The sequence below is a fragment of the Scomber japonicus genome, chromosome 7 (assembly GCF_027409825.1).
Source record: "Scomber japonicus isolate fScoJap1 chromosome 7, fScoJap1.pri, whole genome shotgun sequence".
Lineage (NCBI taxonomy): Eukaryota > Metazoa > Chordata > Actinopteri > Scombriformes > Scombridae > Scomber > Scomber japonicus.
Genome location: NC_070584.1, coordinates 9,168,687 through 9,182,027, shown reverse-complemented (window position 1 = coordinate 9,182,027; position 13,341 = coordinate 9,168,687). Strand labels below are relative to the sequence as shown.

At 42.3% G+C, this 13,341-nt stretch overlaps 1 protein-coding gene across 2 annotated transcripts in view; it reads left to right on the top strand.

The window, feature by feature from the left end:
- Positions 1–12,998, top strand: part of LOC128361967 (cyclin-dependent kinase-like 5) — a 33,207-nt gene extending 20,209 nt beyond the window's left edge. The window contains exons 8-19 of one of the 2 annotated variants that reach the window (XM_053322577.1): positions 1,178–1,268; positions 1,389–1,578; positions 2,764–2,844; positions 3,763–3,929; positions 4,107–5,139; positions 5,556–5,657; positions 6,109–6,214; positions 6,560–6,668; positions 6,897–7,002; positions 7,223–7,345; positions 10,278–10,445; positions 10,546–12,998. In XM_053322577.1, coding sequence (XP_053178552.1) covers positions 1,178–1,268; positions 1,389–1,578; positions 2,764–2,844; positions 3,763–3,929; positions 4,107–5,139; positions 5,556–5,657; positions 6,109–6,214; positions 6,560–6,668; positions 6,897–7,002; positions 7,223–7,345; positions 10,278–10,445; positions 10,546–10,905 — 2,636 coding nt within the window. In that variant the 3' untranslated portion in view covers positions 10,906–12,998. The remainder of the gene's footprint in view (positions 1–1,177; positions 1,269–1,388; positions 1,579–2,763; positions 2,845–3,762; positions 3,930–4,106; positions 5,140–5,555; positions 5,658–6,108; positions 6,215–6,559; positions 6,669–6,896; positions 7,003–7,222; positions 7,346–10,277; positions 10,446–10,545) is intronic. The other variant, XM_053322578.1, reaches the window with a different exon arrangement.
- The last annotated feature ends 343 nt before the right edge of the window (positions 12,999–13,341 follow it).

Below are 13,341 nucleotides of genomic sequence, written 5' to 3'. Positions count from 1 at the left end.
GCTCTGTGTGCAACCCTCTCTTTTGGTTCTTGTGCTGATGCTGTGCATTCTTCCCCTCATATCAATTAATGAAACATGTTGAAACACAAGAGGCTAATCATGCGTTGACTCAATCTGGTGGACCCACAACAAAACTGGAGGGGGGGGGACGGAAAACACGGCGTAGCCAGCATCATGTGGGCAATCTGGAGTGAGAGACTGAAGACCTGCTGTTTGCTCTGTGTCAGCCAAAGGCGTTGAGTGAACAGACAGAGGCCACATAGACTCCACCGTGAAGGTTTACATTAGTACCACTGCACATTTATTTTCATTGTGTGGGATTTGGAAAGTCGGTGCAAGCAGTTTTGGACTGGGAATAAAAATCTCATGCAAACACGCATATATTGAATAGTCCATCATTGTATTTCAGACTGATTTTCCTCCCCTGCAGACATGTTTTGAGACATTAAAAAAAAATCTCTGCTGGGAATTATCAGTTGTTTTATGTTTTTCCCCTCCAAAAAGTTCTATTAACTTTTTTTTCAACATCTAACTAAAAAAACAGACTCTATTAATATCTAAATCTTTCAAAAGTAAAAGTGCAACACAGAAGATGTGTCCCGCTGCTCTGAAAAGTCCATTTTCAGTGTATGTACACCAGAGGTTTCAAGTTTCCACATTATACTTATATAATCTGCATACTGGACCATGATTGGCTATCACAAATCATGTTCATAAGTACTTTTGGAATTAGGGTAATGAAAGAGAAACCGTCCCCGACAACAACCTTTTAGTGTCAAACTCGTGCCCATACATCATTCTGCACAGTAAAGCCCAAACACTCAAGTGAAGATACAATAAGCAAAACACAATTTTGGTTTTTAGGTTTGACATTTTAGAAGTATGAGATTCATTCACAAAAGAGAGTGGTATCATCTGACTCTTAGCAAGAAAGCGATTAGCGTAAGTAATATTAATACCGCTACTTTTACCAGTACAGTATATTCTCAGAGGACTCATCATCTCTCCTAAGTGCTGCTTTTACTTAACTCGACTACTTCATGACTCACACCTTTGAATGATAATGAGTGCACAGAGAGGTGCCCGGCTGAAATCCCTTTCAATCGTCTCAGCATGTAAAGCATATCAAAAAAGCTCCTCATTATACTATATTGCTTCCTCTGTCTTCTCTTGCCAGGCTTTGCACGTAATCTCTCTGAGGGGACTGATGCCAATTACACCGAGTATGTGGCCACTAGATGGTACCGCTCTCCTGAACTTCTGCTTGGGTATGTCAGGCTTGGTTTTTTTTAGTTTTTTTTTTTTTTAGCTTTGTCTGGTTACACACTGATATTTCCTTTTACTATCTATTCTTCTCCATCACCAACCCCTTAAATCTCTGCTCCCAGGGCTCCTTACGGGAAAGCCGTGGACATGTGGTCAGTGGGCTGCATCTTAGGAGAGCTGAGTGACGGGCAGCCTCTGTTCCCAGGGGAGAGTGAAATTGACCAGCTCTTCACCATCCAAAAAGTGTTGGGACCCCTGCCACCAGAGCAGATGAAGCTCTTCTATAACAACCCCCGCTTCCATGGGCTGCGGGTAACGACAGGCCAATCTCACACACTCTCTCTCTCTCTCTCTCTCTCTATACCCCAACCTTATTACTGCTCCTTTTCCCTTCTCTTCCATCGCTCTTCACTTGATCTTCGTTTGCTGTCTCTTTCTACCTCCTCCTCCTCCTCTTTTTTTCTCCTTCCCTTATTTATTTTCTCTCTCCTTGCTGTCTCCACACTCTCTCTGCTTGTTTTATTATTTTTTTCCCTGGCTGAGTTTGCTGTGCCGTGACTGATTGGATCACAATGACTCATCGTGTATCATGTATCCTGTATGCTCTGTGAAGGAAGGCTGTGATAAGTCTTCTGAGGCAGGCTGATGGTACAACAGACCCTGGTCATCCATTCCCTTTCCCCTCCCTACCCACGCCTCAGGATATAATTATTAGTTTTTAAACCACCCCTTTGTAAACCCCTGACAGTGAATACTAACTGATCAGACCCCTGCTTGATAACGCTGCATTTTTATAAATGTGGAATACTTTTGGGGCGCATGGTGGACAGATATGTTTCCTCTATAAACATTAAGCATCTACTATTTTTAGCGCTCATTCCAGGGCAAAAAAATTCTATAATCTACAAAACTTTACGCCCGCTGTGATCGAAATGAGTAGAGATCGTCACCCCGCCTGAACTGACGAGCACTGAAAGGAGAATTGTGTTTTTTTTGTTGTTGAAATATTTATGTAGCAGACCAGAAAGAAACTGCGCGACACTTGTGATTGAACACAGTATGTTTGATGGTTTTTTTCATCACGTCGGCCACCCACGATGTGCTTTCTGTAACGCTTGCACATTTGTGATGTAAAACGAACAGCTTCTAGATGTCTTCTTGGCAAACAGCAATCTCACAAAAGGCAGAATCTTCCTTAAAAAAAAATTATAGGTTGATATAAGGAGATTAAATGTGGAAGAAATTAGCACTCTCAGGCAGAATTTAATCTCAGGAGATCAACATTAAAAAAAAAGACTATTAAAAAAAAAAGGATAAAGGTTACAATCTCAATTAATACACACTCGTTTTTTCAGAGCATCTCACTTGCACACACACTACAGGTGGCTGATACTCATGTCTTTCTACACAGCAGTGATTGTTTGATCATTTATCTCTTGGACATGTGTTCTGGCTACATTTCTCACTGCACTATTTTTCCACTGCTTCTTCTTTTAGTTCCCTGCTGTGAACCACCCCCAAACCTTGGAGCGAAGATACCTCGGTATCATCGGTGGAGCCCTGCTGGACCTGCTGAAGGTAGGGATCACAGGTCTGGCAAAGCTTCTCTGCTGAGGGATTGTTTTTTTTCATTCTTACTTACTTACTTTTTTTTTATCAAGTTCAGTTTATTCTTGCTTACATGCTATCACCAAAGGATACACCGTTACCATGAAAACTAAAATTGTCATTAGCCGACATGTGATAATTGCATCATTATCGTCGCGGTTACGTCGTGACTGCTTGATGCCTCCTCGCTGCTTCAGCATCTCCCAGCTCACATCCTGGTTCCAGCACTGCTGTTATTGCTGTGTCTGCACTGTAAACAGGAGCTCCATGTCAAGAATGTGGGCTGTGCTTGTGCACTTGCGCTTTTCCCAGCAGATAATGACTCACTGCTAACATAATGTCATCAGGACTGACTTCAGCAAGGGCAAGCATCTCTCTCACTACCAATCAGTGTGAAGCCTTTCTTGAGTCGACTTTAGATGTTAATCAAATTAAATATATCTGCTAATTGCTAATGCATAGCAGCGTGGCTCACAAAAGGGTAATTGCTTCAGATTTTGCCTTTAGGAACTGTGAAAAGTTGCTCCTTCTGTAACTTTTAGTTATATGGAAATAAAGCAGCAGTTGGAGGGCACAAATTATCTTTAGTTACAAGTCTTATTTTCTGAGCCTTCATACAGGATTCAGCCTTTCATTAAAGCATATGGAGATGGCTATTACACTTATTTATTCCAGTAAGAAAAAAAAAAAAGCATATGTTGCAAATTATATTTCACATCTTTGTTTGGCTTGTTTGGTGGCTGTAAGACACAATTAAATGCAGTGGCCAGACTTTCATGATAATGGCAGTGACTTATGATAGCAGTGACTGTTCAGTTTGTTTGCAAGCTCTTGATGTTCAGGTTGTCTCGCGGCCTCACAGGCTCCGTCTGTGTCTTTGTGCGTTAGAGCCTGCTGCTGCTGAACCCGACGGAGCGCTTTCTCACAGAGCAGAGCCTGAACCACCACGCCTTCCAGACCCTGCGGCTGGTAGAGCGGCCCGGCCCACCCACACCAACACCTGTACGCTCCTCCAAGAGAAAACCTCACCATGGAGACAACACCACCCCCAGCAGGTCAGCAGGAGGCACTATAGCTAGTTGAAGCCTGTCAATGTCTCTGTGTTGTCTAATGTACATGACCATTATCTATATCAGTCACTGTGCACTGACATTTTTGCCGATGTCTCGCCCTTTGTAGGATGATTTTAGATGCACTGTATGTTTATTGTTGTCCTTACTTCTCTTGGTCAGGAGCCATGGGGGAAAGAGCTCAGGAAGCCACCGCTCCAGCAGCAGAGAGTGCTCCAGCTTGCCTCGGCACGAAGACCTCCACCCCAGCAACGACGGCTTTCTCAACGGCAACATGCCCACAGCAATCAACCTCAGTCCCACCCTGCATCCTAAAAACTACCAGCCGCAGATCTATAACCACTCCACCTCGTGCAACATGGACCTGGCCAGCAGCAACCTGCCTCATCTGCTCAGCCCCGGCGAGGCCAAGAGCAAGGGCGACTTGGGGTCCAAGATGTCCGACGGCCCCGGAGCCAAGTACCTCAAATCCAACTTCCGCTCGCAGCAGAACCGCCACTCTTTTGTGGAGGGGAAGAACAACACGCTTCAGTCAGGGGAGAAACACAGTCGACACAGCTACATGGAGTCTCACAGCTCCACGCCGTCCTCCTCTAAGTTCGCCTACTTGAACTTGTCAAAGAGCTACGGCACGCTTAGCGATGCCAAGTCAGTGGGGAACTTGAATGATGTGCATCTTTATGCTGATGAGCCCACGTCTCGTTATTTCCCCTCCAGCTGCCTTGACCTCACAGCGCCGAGCAGCCCGGCAGCCCGCCGAGTTGACAGACTGGGACCCGGCGCTGCTGGCAGGGGAAGCACGCGCTCGGAAAGAGAGAGCAACACGCTGGACTCGTCATACAGGCGCTCCTCCACTCGCCACAAGGCCTCAGAGGAGTCCCAGTCCCCAGACGCCCTGGACCCAGGGGAAAGTGGCATGGAAAGGAGCCACGCTCATTCTCTGTCCGCCCCGCACGACCCTCTGGCTTACGGTCAGGGATACACCAGCCCCTTCTCCTCCCAGCAGCGGCCACACCGCCACTCTATGTATGTAAGGAGGGACCACCAGAGGACACACGGAGGGGATGAGGGGTTGTTGGTGGGGCAGGGAATGCCCACCAGAGCCAGCAGCCTGCAGCTCCTGTCTCCACAGCTGCAGCACCGCACACTGCCTCGCCACTCTGGGGGCTCGTCCAGAGAAGAAGACATGAGCAGGGTCAGTCATCAGCCCACATCAAACCTCTCCAACCTTAAGGAAAGCCTAAGCCCACAGGATCTAATCATATCAAATGCCTACATCAGGTTGTGTTGGATAACTCTCCCTCAGTCTCAGTTTCACTAACTGTGCAGCCAGGGTTTATTCTGGTGGCGTCTGAAAATATCAGGATCTGTGTTTGTTGTTTTTAGCCAGATCTGATTGGTCAGTTTGGCAGGATTAACATAGCAGCAGCAGCATCTTAACGGTTTCGAGTGTGGCTTTTCTTGTAAGAATATACACTAAATCATGTTACTTGTATGTTTATATATACTGTATACACACATATAGTATATATAGCGTGTGCCGGTGTGTATTTGCATGTGTGTGCTGCAATGCTGAGCTTACTCCATGCTTCATCATGTCTCCATTAACAGAGCGAACAGGCACCCACTGAGGTCACCCACAGCAGACCCCCAATAAGGGACTCCACAAGGGACAACACCGCATCTTTTCACACACAGCGGCAAAAAAACGAGGTCCGACATTCTGCCTGCACCCACCATTCCCCACCCACATCCAGTCTTCCGAGAGTGTGGATGTGGGTGGATACTGCTGTCATGAACTGCTCTCTCTCTCTCTCTCTTTCTCTCTCTCTCCCCCTCTCTCTCTCTTTCTCTATTTCTCTGTCTCTGCGCATCAGATGCCTCTTCATTTTCACTGTGTGCTTTGCTTCTCTCTAATGTGACTACTTATGATAGCACAGTCGAGCTTGTCACAGCAGCACATTTCAGTTTGAATACATTTATAGCTTCTACAGATGTTGTTTTATTATAATGACCACTTCTCAATCAACAACCCCCCCTCCCCTGCCCTCCCCTTTTGTTCCTATCCTTTCAGGTAAATAAAAATATGAGCTCAGATAGTGAAGCATGCAGAGCAGGTGGCCTTCTGAGTGTTTGTGTGATCAGTTCTTTTGTTGTGACTCAGGTTGGCTTATATCACGACCAGCAAACAGAAGATGGGGGCTCTTCCAAAGAGAACCGCAACATCTACAGCGAATCCATGCCTAGGAGGGTGGGCAGCTTCTACAGAGGTTGGTTTAGTCACACTGATATCTCTGGCCGTGCCTCTCTTTCTCTAACTGTTGAGATCAAGACATCAGTTCAGATTTAAGCATCACTCGACTGCAGTCTAATCATTTCTTACAAATCAGATATTTTCCTACTTAAAGTCACTGAGTGTACAATTGTATGTGATTATAGGATCTTTTAAATACTATATTGATATTAGAGAGTTTTTTGGTTACAATCAGTCTTGACTGATGATTATTGATAATCATACAACGTGCTTTGAAATAGTTTTGAGCTACAAGGTAAAACCTGCTAAATGCGGTGCATCTGTGTATGAACTTACAGTATTTGTTGTGTTTGTTGAACAGTCCCTTCTCCCCGGCCAGACAACTCCTTCCATGATAGCAGGAGTCAGAGGTCAGGGGATGGCAGCAACATGACCAACCACTCCAAACGCCAGCCAGCCTTTGACCCCTGGTAATTATCTCCAGTGACCATGACAGAACATCCTAAAAATGGGTTACCCTGATAATAAACACTAATATGCTCAGTGCCCATAGCTCAAATTTAAATTGCTTAAATGTCAAACTGCTCACACGACACAGCTGTTTTTCACACAAATGATCAGGTCTGATTGGGGGTTGGAGAATATTATACATTGGTAGCCAGGACAACATGCTCATTGCTCTCTTGTTTTACTACAAGGACCGGCCCAGACACTGTAGTGTTGAACCCCTCTGAGCCATCCAAAGAAAAGGAAAAGCAGGGTTTCTTCAGAGCAATAAAGAAGAAAAAGAAAAAATCTCAAATGGTGAGTCTATGTTGAGTACTTCTCACTCTATGATTCAAACATTATTGAGCCATGTTCTGGATTTCATACATATGAACCGTCTGTCTACATATCTCTTCATCTGCTTCTCAAATGTTTAATGCTTTTATTAGCACCTTTACCGAGAGATAAAATCACTTCTTGTTGTTGTCATGTGCACCATGTTTCCCTGTGCCACCAGTCATGTGCCTCTATATTACAGATGGAAGTCCCTGATGGAAGACCTCCTGTCATCAAGAAATATCTTTTCCCTCTGTTTAGCCCAAAGAATAACATAAAGTATAGTTCCTCTGTGAGAGTCCTCCCTGTAGTATCCTCTCCCATGGTACATGCTGTTTTACACTATCCTACTCACCTCCTAACTCCATGCCACAAATCTAACATTGCATGCATTAACACCAATAATCAACCCTGCATAATTGTTTTTCTTTAAGTTCGCTTTCAGCGGTTTTCTTTTTAAATTTTGTAAACACATTTGGAGAAATGGTTCATTCCCATAATAATGAATTGCAAACAGAAACCAGCCAGATCCATCTACACGAGTACATCAGTACGGCTTTTGCCCAAAAGGCAATGATGTGCCTATGAATATATAAATAATAGATTTATTGCAACCAGCTTTTACCCTTTGATTTTTTTATTCAATGAAAAGCAGAGCTCTTAAGGAATTTTTCTTCCAATCACAGGTATGGATCTGGCTGGTCATTTTTGTGTTCACTTTGTCTGTCTTTCTGATTCTGATTACTCACCACTGATTTCAGCCGCAGCCCTAACAGCATGTCTCTGGTTATGAGCTGAGGATGATTGAGAGCGCTCAGGCTTAGGTTAACCACATGAGTTTTCAGGAGTCTGTTGTTTGTGTGCCTGGTTACACTCACACAGAGCTTTGCTGCTTATCAAGATTCAAGAGATTCAAGAGCTTTTATTGACACATACATAGAAACACAGCCACACAAACACTGGAGGCAGTGAAATTTGGCTTCTTCAAGCTTGAGTTCCAATTATGGTCTGAAATAAATATTTACAATTATTTAAAAAAGGAGAGAGAAAAGAGAAAGATAAGAGAGATGAAATAAACAAAGACTAGCTCACAACATAGTATATGGCGGGACTGTGTATGAAACGCTAGAGGGCTTTTCACCTGAAATCATTGATACAGGAAATTGTGACATGGGCGACCAAACACCCAGGATGCGCTCCTGGCTTTGACCCAAGTGGGTCTATCTAACTTCATATGTTGCATACCCACTTGGTTAGGTTAGGTTGGTTGGGGAGTGCTGTGTAACATGCCCTGAGGATAACAACATTCTGAGAAAGGTCCATTTGCAGTCTTGTAGACCTATATAACACACTCACTTCACTACACAACACCCTGACCAATGTTGTCAGCATAATGAATTGTTATACGACACATACTCCTGACCCCTAATCTTAACCCTAATTATCTCATCATGCCTCAACCTAACCAAGTCTGGGTGTGTCATGTAGATGGATCTACTTGACATAGACTGTAAAAACATAATGGCCGTAGCCACTGTGATGTCAGTCGTTGGTTTGTTGACTCTTGTTTTGAAACATCAAGTTTGCATTTTGAACATCACCATCTTGGATTTTTGGAGTCAGAAGTGACCCAATTTGGACAAAAGGATGGACTGACCATAATGTTAGCTGCTAGTTTGGTTAGCATGGGGCATTTACAATCTATGGTTAACTGTTATAAAGCTAATGCTAAATGTTGATAGCCAAAACAGGCTTAAAACCATTCAAACTAAATGTATTTCCTGAAAAACTGAACATGCGACTAGTTAAAGGGTCTTTCAGTACAAACAGAGGCTGAATATGGTTGTTTTAGGCAACCAAAATGTTACAATTAACTTTCATGAAATGATAACACACTAAAATAACCACAGCTACATCCATGTAACATCATGTTGCATTGAAGAAGACTTGAAACTAGCAGTTGAGACCATGAACTAATTTGGAAAATGTTAATTTTACTGATCAAGTGTAAATTAGGGTCATCTTCGTGTAGTGAAACGGGAGTGCCATGTAGTAAAGTGGGTGTAGGCTTGCAAGACTGCACGAAGACATTTTGCCTTTGACTGTATATTTTTTCCCACCTGCACTCTACAAAGACTCGCCCCTACTCTGCCTTTGACTGGCCCAGACCCTGATATCCTTACTCCAACTCTAACCAATCTCACTCCTCATGCCTAAACATAACCAACAAAAGAGCCAATCAGAGGAGGAGTAGGGCAGGTGTATTTATAGACATTATATTGCACATTGGTGCACAAGTGCGGTATTGCACATAAGTGATAATTAAACAAACAAGTTTATTGCACATATGTGATAAATACAAATGACGAAAATATAAATATTGCCTAGTAGGGAAGAGTGTGTGTTTGGTGAGGAATGAGTAAGTGTGGAAGAGAGGAAGAGAGACTGAGACTTTGTGTGTGTGTGTGTGTGTGTGTCACGGTCAATTTTCTGCCAATTTTCTGCCAAAGTCTATCAAAGTTAATTTCTTAGATCATGATCATATCTTGATTATAGAGCAGAAATTTGGAAGGAGGGGCTACCAACTGACAAAATGATTTGCTAAATATAAAAGCAGCCACATTTTGACATGTGAAACTGACGGTTCAGCATGAAACAGGTGTTTGAGACTCTTTCTTCCCCTCACATTTCTATTTATATGTGGCAGTTTGTTCAGATTCTGAGAGGAGGGTTACTGCTGATGACAGAGCACAAATAAACACAATCTGGCCAGGAGGAATCGGGAGGGAGGTGGGGTAGGGGGGGTGGGGTGCTAGTGTGTACTGCTGCCTTCAGATTTCTCATGGACTGTATAAGTGGCAAATATCACCCAACGAGAATCATTTATCAATAAACAAGAGGAGTTGTCTCTCCTCTTCCTCAGATCAACGAACGCCCAGAGTTTCTGGCTTTTAATTTTTATTAGACTCCACTGCACTCTTGACCAAATATTGCAAAAACTCATGGCAATGGTAGGTCCACACACATATATACTACAAACATAGAAAATGTGCACAAAAAACATATTTAGGCTCTGTATGCTGTAGCCTTCAATGTAATGTAGTGACTGTGGCTGAAATGTTATGATTATTTCACCTAAAAACACAATTTGTAAGCACATTTCTTGTTCTTTAGTTTGTGTGGACCTACCGTATTCATATGTGTGAAGTTGTATGTTTGAACTGGTTTATTTGAATAATGTCTACACCATGTGACAGATTCCTAACGACGGGGTAGATACAGTCATCCAGAAGTCCTCCAGGTCCTCAGGTCACCAGAGCAGCCGCCACAGGTCTCGTGACAAGAGCAGAGACCGGGACCAAGACCGAGACCGAGACAGGGACAAGGACTGGCCACCTGAGAAACTGTCTGATTCACACTCGCCGGTAAGTTTCACAAAAGAAATTCAAGTGTGTTCTGCTTTTACTTTAGGTTTGGTTTAAATATGTTGTTCTTCTGTCATGTGATGTCCCTTTTTTTATTTAGAGTCAGCCACTGAAGTCTTTGCGCAAGCTACTGCACCTTTCATCCTCGTCCTCCAACCAGACCGCACCCTCTGACATGCGCTACCAGCCGCTGCCTAATCAAGCCTCTGCCCAAGGTGGTTTTACTGAAAGTCGGGGTCACTCAGGGGTCAGTACACCCCAGCTGAAGAGCCGACAGTCAGGCTACCCGCTGCCTGGACAGCTGGAGTCTGGCTGGCACACGTCTGCCCTGGGCCGCCCCGAAGGCAACCCTTACCCAGAGCAAATGAGCATCAAGGGGGGCCAGAACGGGCACGGCTTCGGACGCCCCTCCAGGTCTCGTATGCCAAACCTCAACGACCTGAAAGAAACGGCTCTGTGATCTCTACTCTGCAGCTCTCAGATCCACTTTAAACTCCTCTGTTTGCCCCTCTGTTGCTCCCCCACCTCCCTTGCATAACACTTCATCTGCTGATCACACACACACACACACACACACACACACACACACACAAACACACAAGATACCAAACCTTCAGTTTAAACACTGCTTGCAAACAGGCCAAAAGCCTTTTTATGTCTTAATGTTTTTTTAAAGCTTCCATGTTTGATAGACTTTATATTATTACTTCTGTAATTCTGATTATAATTTGTATCATACAGTAAATACATTACAAATTAAATATATATATATAAATGGATAGATAAAGTGTAGATTTTAAGTGTAAGTATTTTTGTTTCTATTCGATATAGAGATATAGTACATTTTACTGCGTAGTATTTCCTTAAAACTATCTAAGGCATTCTAAACAAACCAAGTTTTATCAGTTGTTACGATAGAGATCGTTACAGTAATGTCAGTAACTCGTGTTCATCTCACCCGGGATTGTATCTCTTGGTCCGAGCTGTCCTGCTTTTGGATGTGCTCTGTCATACTGGTCACAGATGCTCAAACGTCAAAGCAGTCTTGTTCTTGAACGTGTAGCTGTTGACACTGACAATCTATAAAGCTTAGATTAGATTTTTTTTTTTAAGTATATCTAGGTTTTCATGTCTTTTTAAAAAAATGCAGCCATTTTAGACACTACAGTGCCATAAACTGACAGAAATCCTAACCTACATCGCCCTCTGTAGGACATAATAAAGCACTGCATTTACTCTCTCTGACTGAGATTACAGCATACTAACACAAGGCACTGACTTATCATGCATCATTTTCATATATACTATGAAAACATATAAAATTATCTAAACTATGGTCGCACCTCAATCACGTCCAATAGAAACAAACATAGCAACACCGTATAACAGAATATACCGAAGGTCTTTTTTATAGTGATGTAATCTAAAATTCATTTCTTTAAACACTGAAATGTGTGTGTATGTACAAGTGTTACGAAGCATCCTTATTGGTGAATCATACAGACATACATTTTGATAGGTTGCGCTGTTTTGAGCAACTTTAAGGATCCAGTTTATGGCAAAGGACATCTGAAATGAAAGGATGATAACTTCCTTCACTACCAGGAGTCAAGGAAGTCTTTTTGTTTCTCATTTCTTGCATAAAGATTTCTAACAAAAAAAAAAAAAAAAAAAAAGCTCCCTCTAAGTAGTTCTGCCTGTTTAATGCAGTTAAAGAAATGTGCAAATACATTCAAAATATTATATACAGTTTAACTGCTGTAAAAATGTATAAAACGTGAAATGCAAGTTGTTGTTTTTTTTTCCTAATCGTTGTTAGAAACTTAATTTTTACAGCAGTTAAATGAACTCAAAAGCCATTCTGGGTGTACTAGTTCATTTTAACTGATCTGACACATTGAGCTACTTACATTGAGCTTTTAAAGAAATCTTAAAGCACAGCCGGGGCCGACGCTCTGCGCTGTCACATCGTTTTCTGTCTGAGATAAAGTGCCATGATAGTAGCTCGGCAGAAAATTCCAACCTAAACTTTTTAAACGTTGCACTTTGAAGAGACCTGTGTGTTTCAGCAATATTGCTCCGACTCTGTAAATTCTTCCTCACGTCCATGTTCTTCGTGTGCACAGTGTGTGGAGACTTGACGTTTCGGGCTCCCACAGTAAACACACTTGAGTCCAAACATGACCGTAATCGTATTGTGCGTGGTGCATCTGTGAGGACTGTGCACACTCTTGTACTCGACACAGTACGTTTTCTCTCTTTGGATTAATGTTTTGCTGAAAGGAACACCGTGTATTATATTAATACTGATGTGTGACTACTCGTTTGGTAATATTTATAACAGAAGATGTTTATCTCAACTGTTTAAATGAAATCAAGTATTAAGTTTGTGCTTTTATTACAGACACAAATTAGTAGCATAGTCAGTGTTTTATCTGCTTTTTTTTCCAACAGAGCATTTACATAAGAACATAAATCCACAAATGAATGCTTAACAATTTTAGATTATTCATGTTTACATATGTAACAGTAAATCTCAAATAAAACAGACTCGTTTGATTTGACACTCAGCCTGTACAAACTTCTTCTTCTGTGTGTAAAACAGTGTTTGTCTCTATATGAGTAACTAAATCTTTATTTCTCTCTCAAAGCTTTATGAAGATTACAGGCCTCCATAAATGACTTTTTTTAAACAGGAATGTGCTGTGTGGGTATTTAATATTTAAATATTAAAATAATTAATTCATACAGATTTTAAGACAGACCAATCAATGCATCAAAGAACACCAAACATGTCCACCTGCCCAGACTTAGTTTGCTTTGAGCCTCGCCAAAAAAAAAGAAAAGAAAAGACAGACATGTTAAAGAAATGATAGGTCATTACAAGATGGATCTA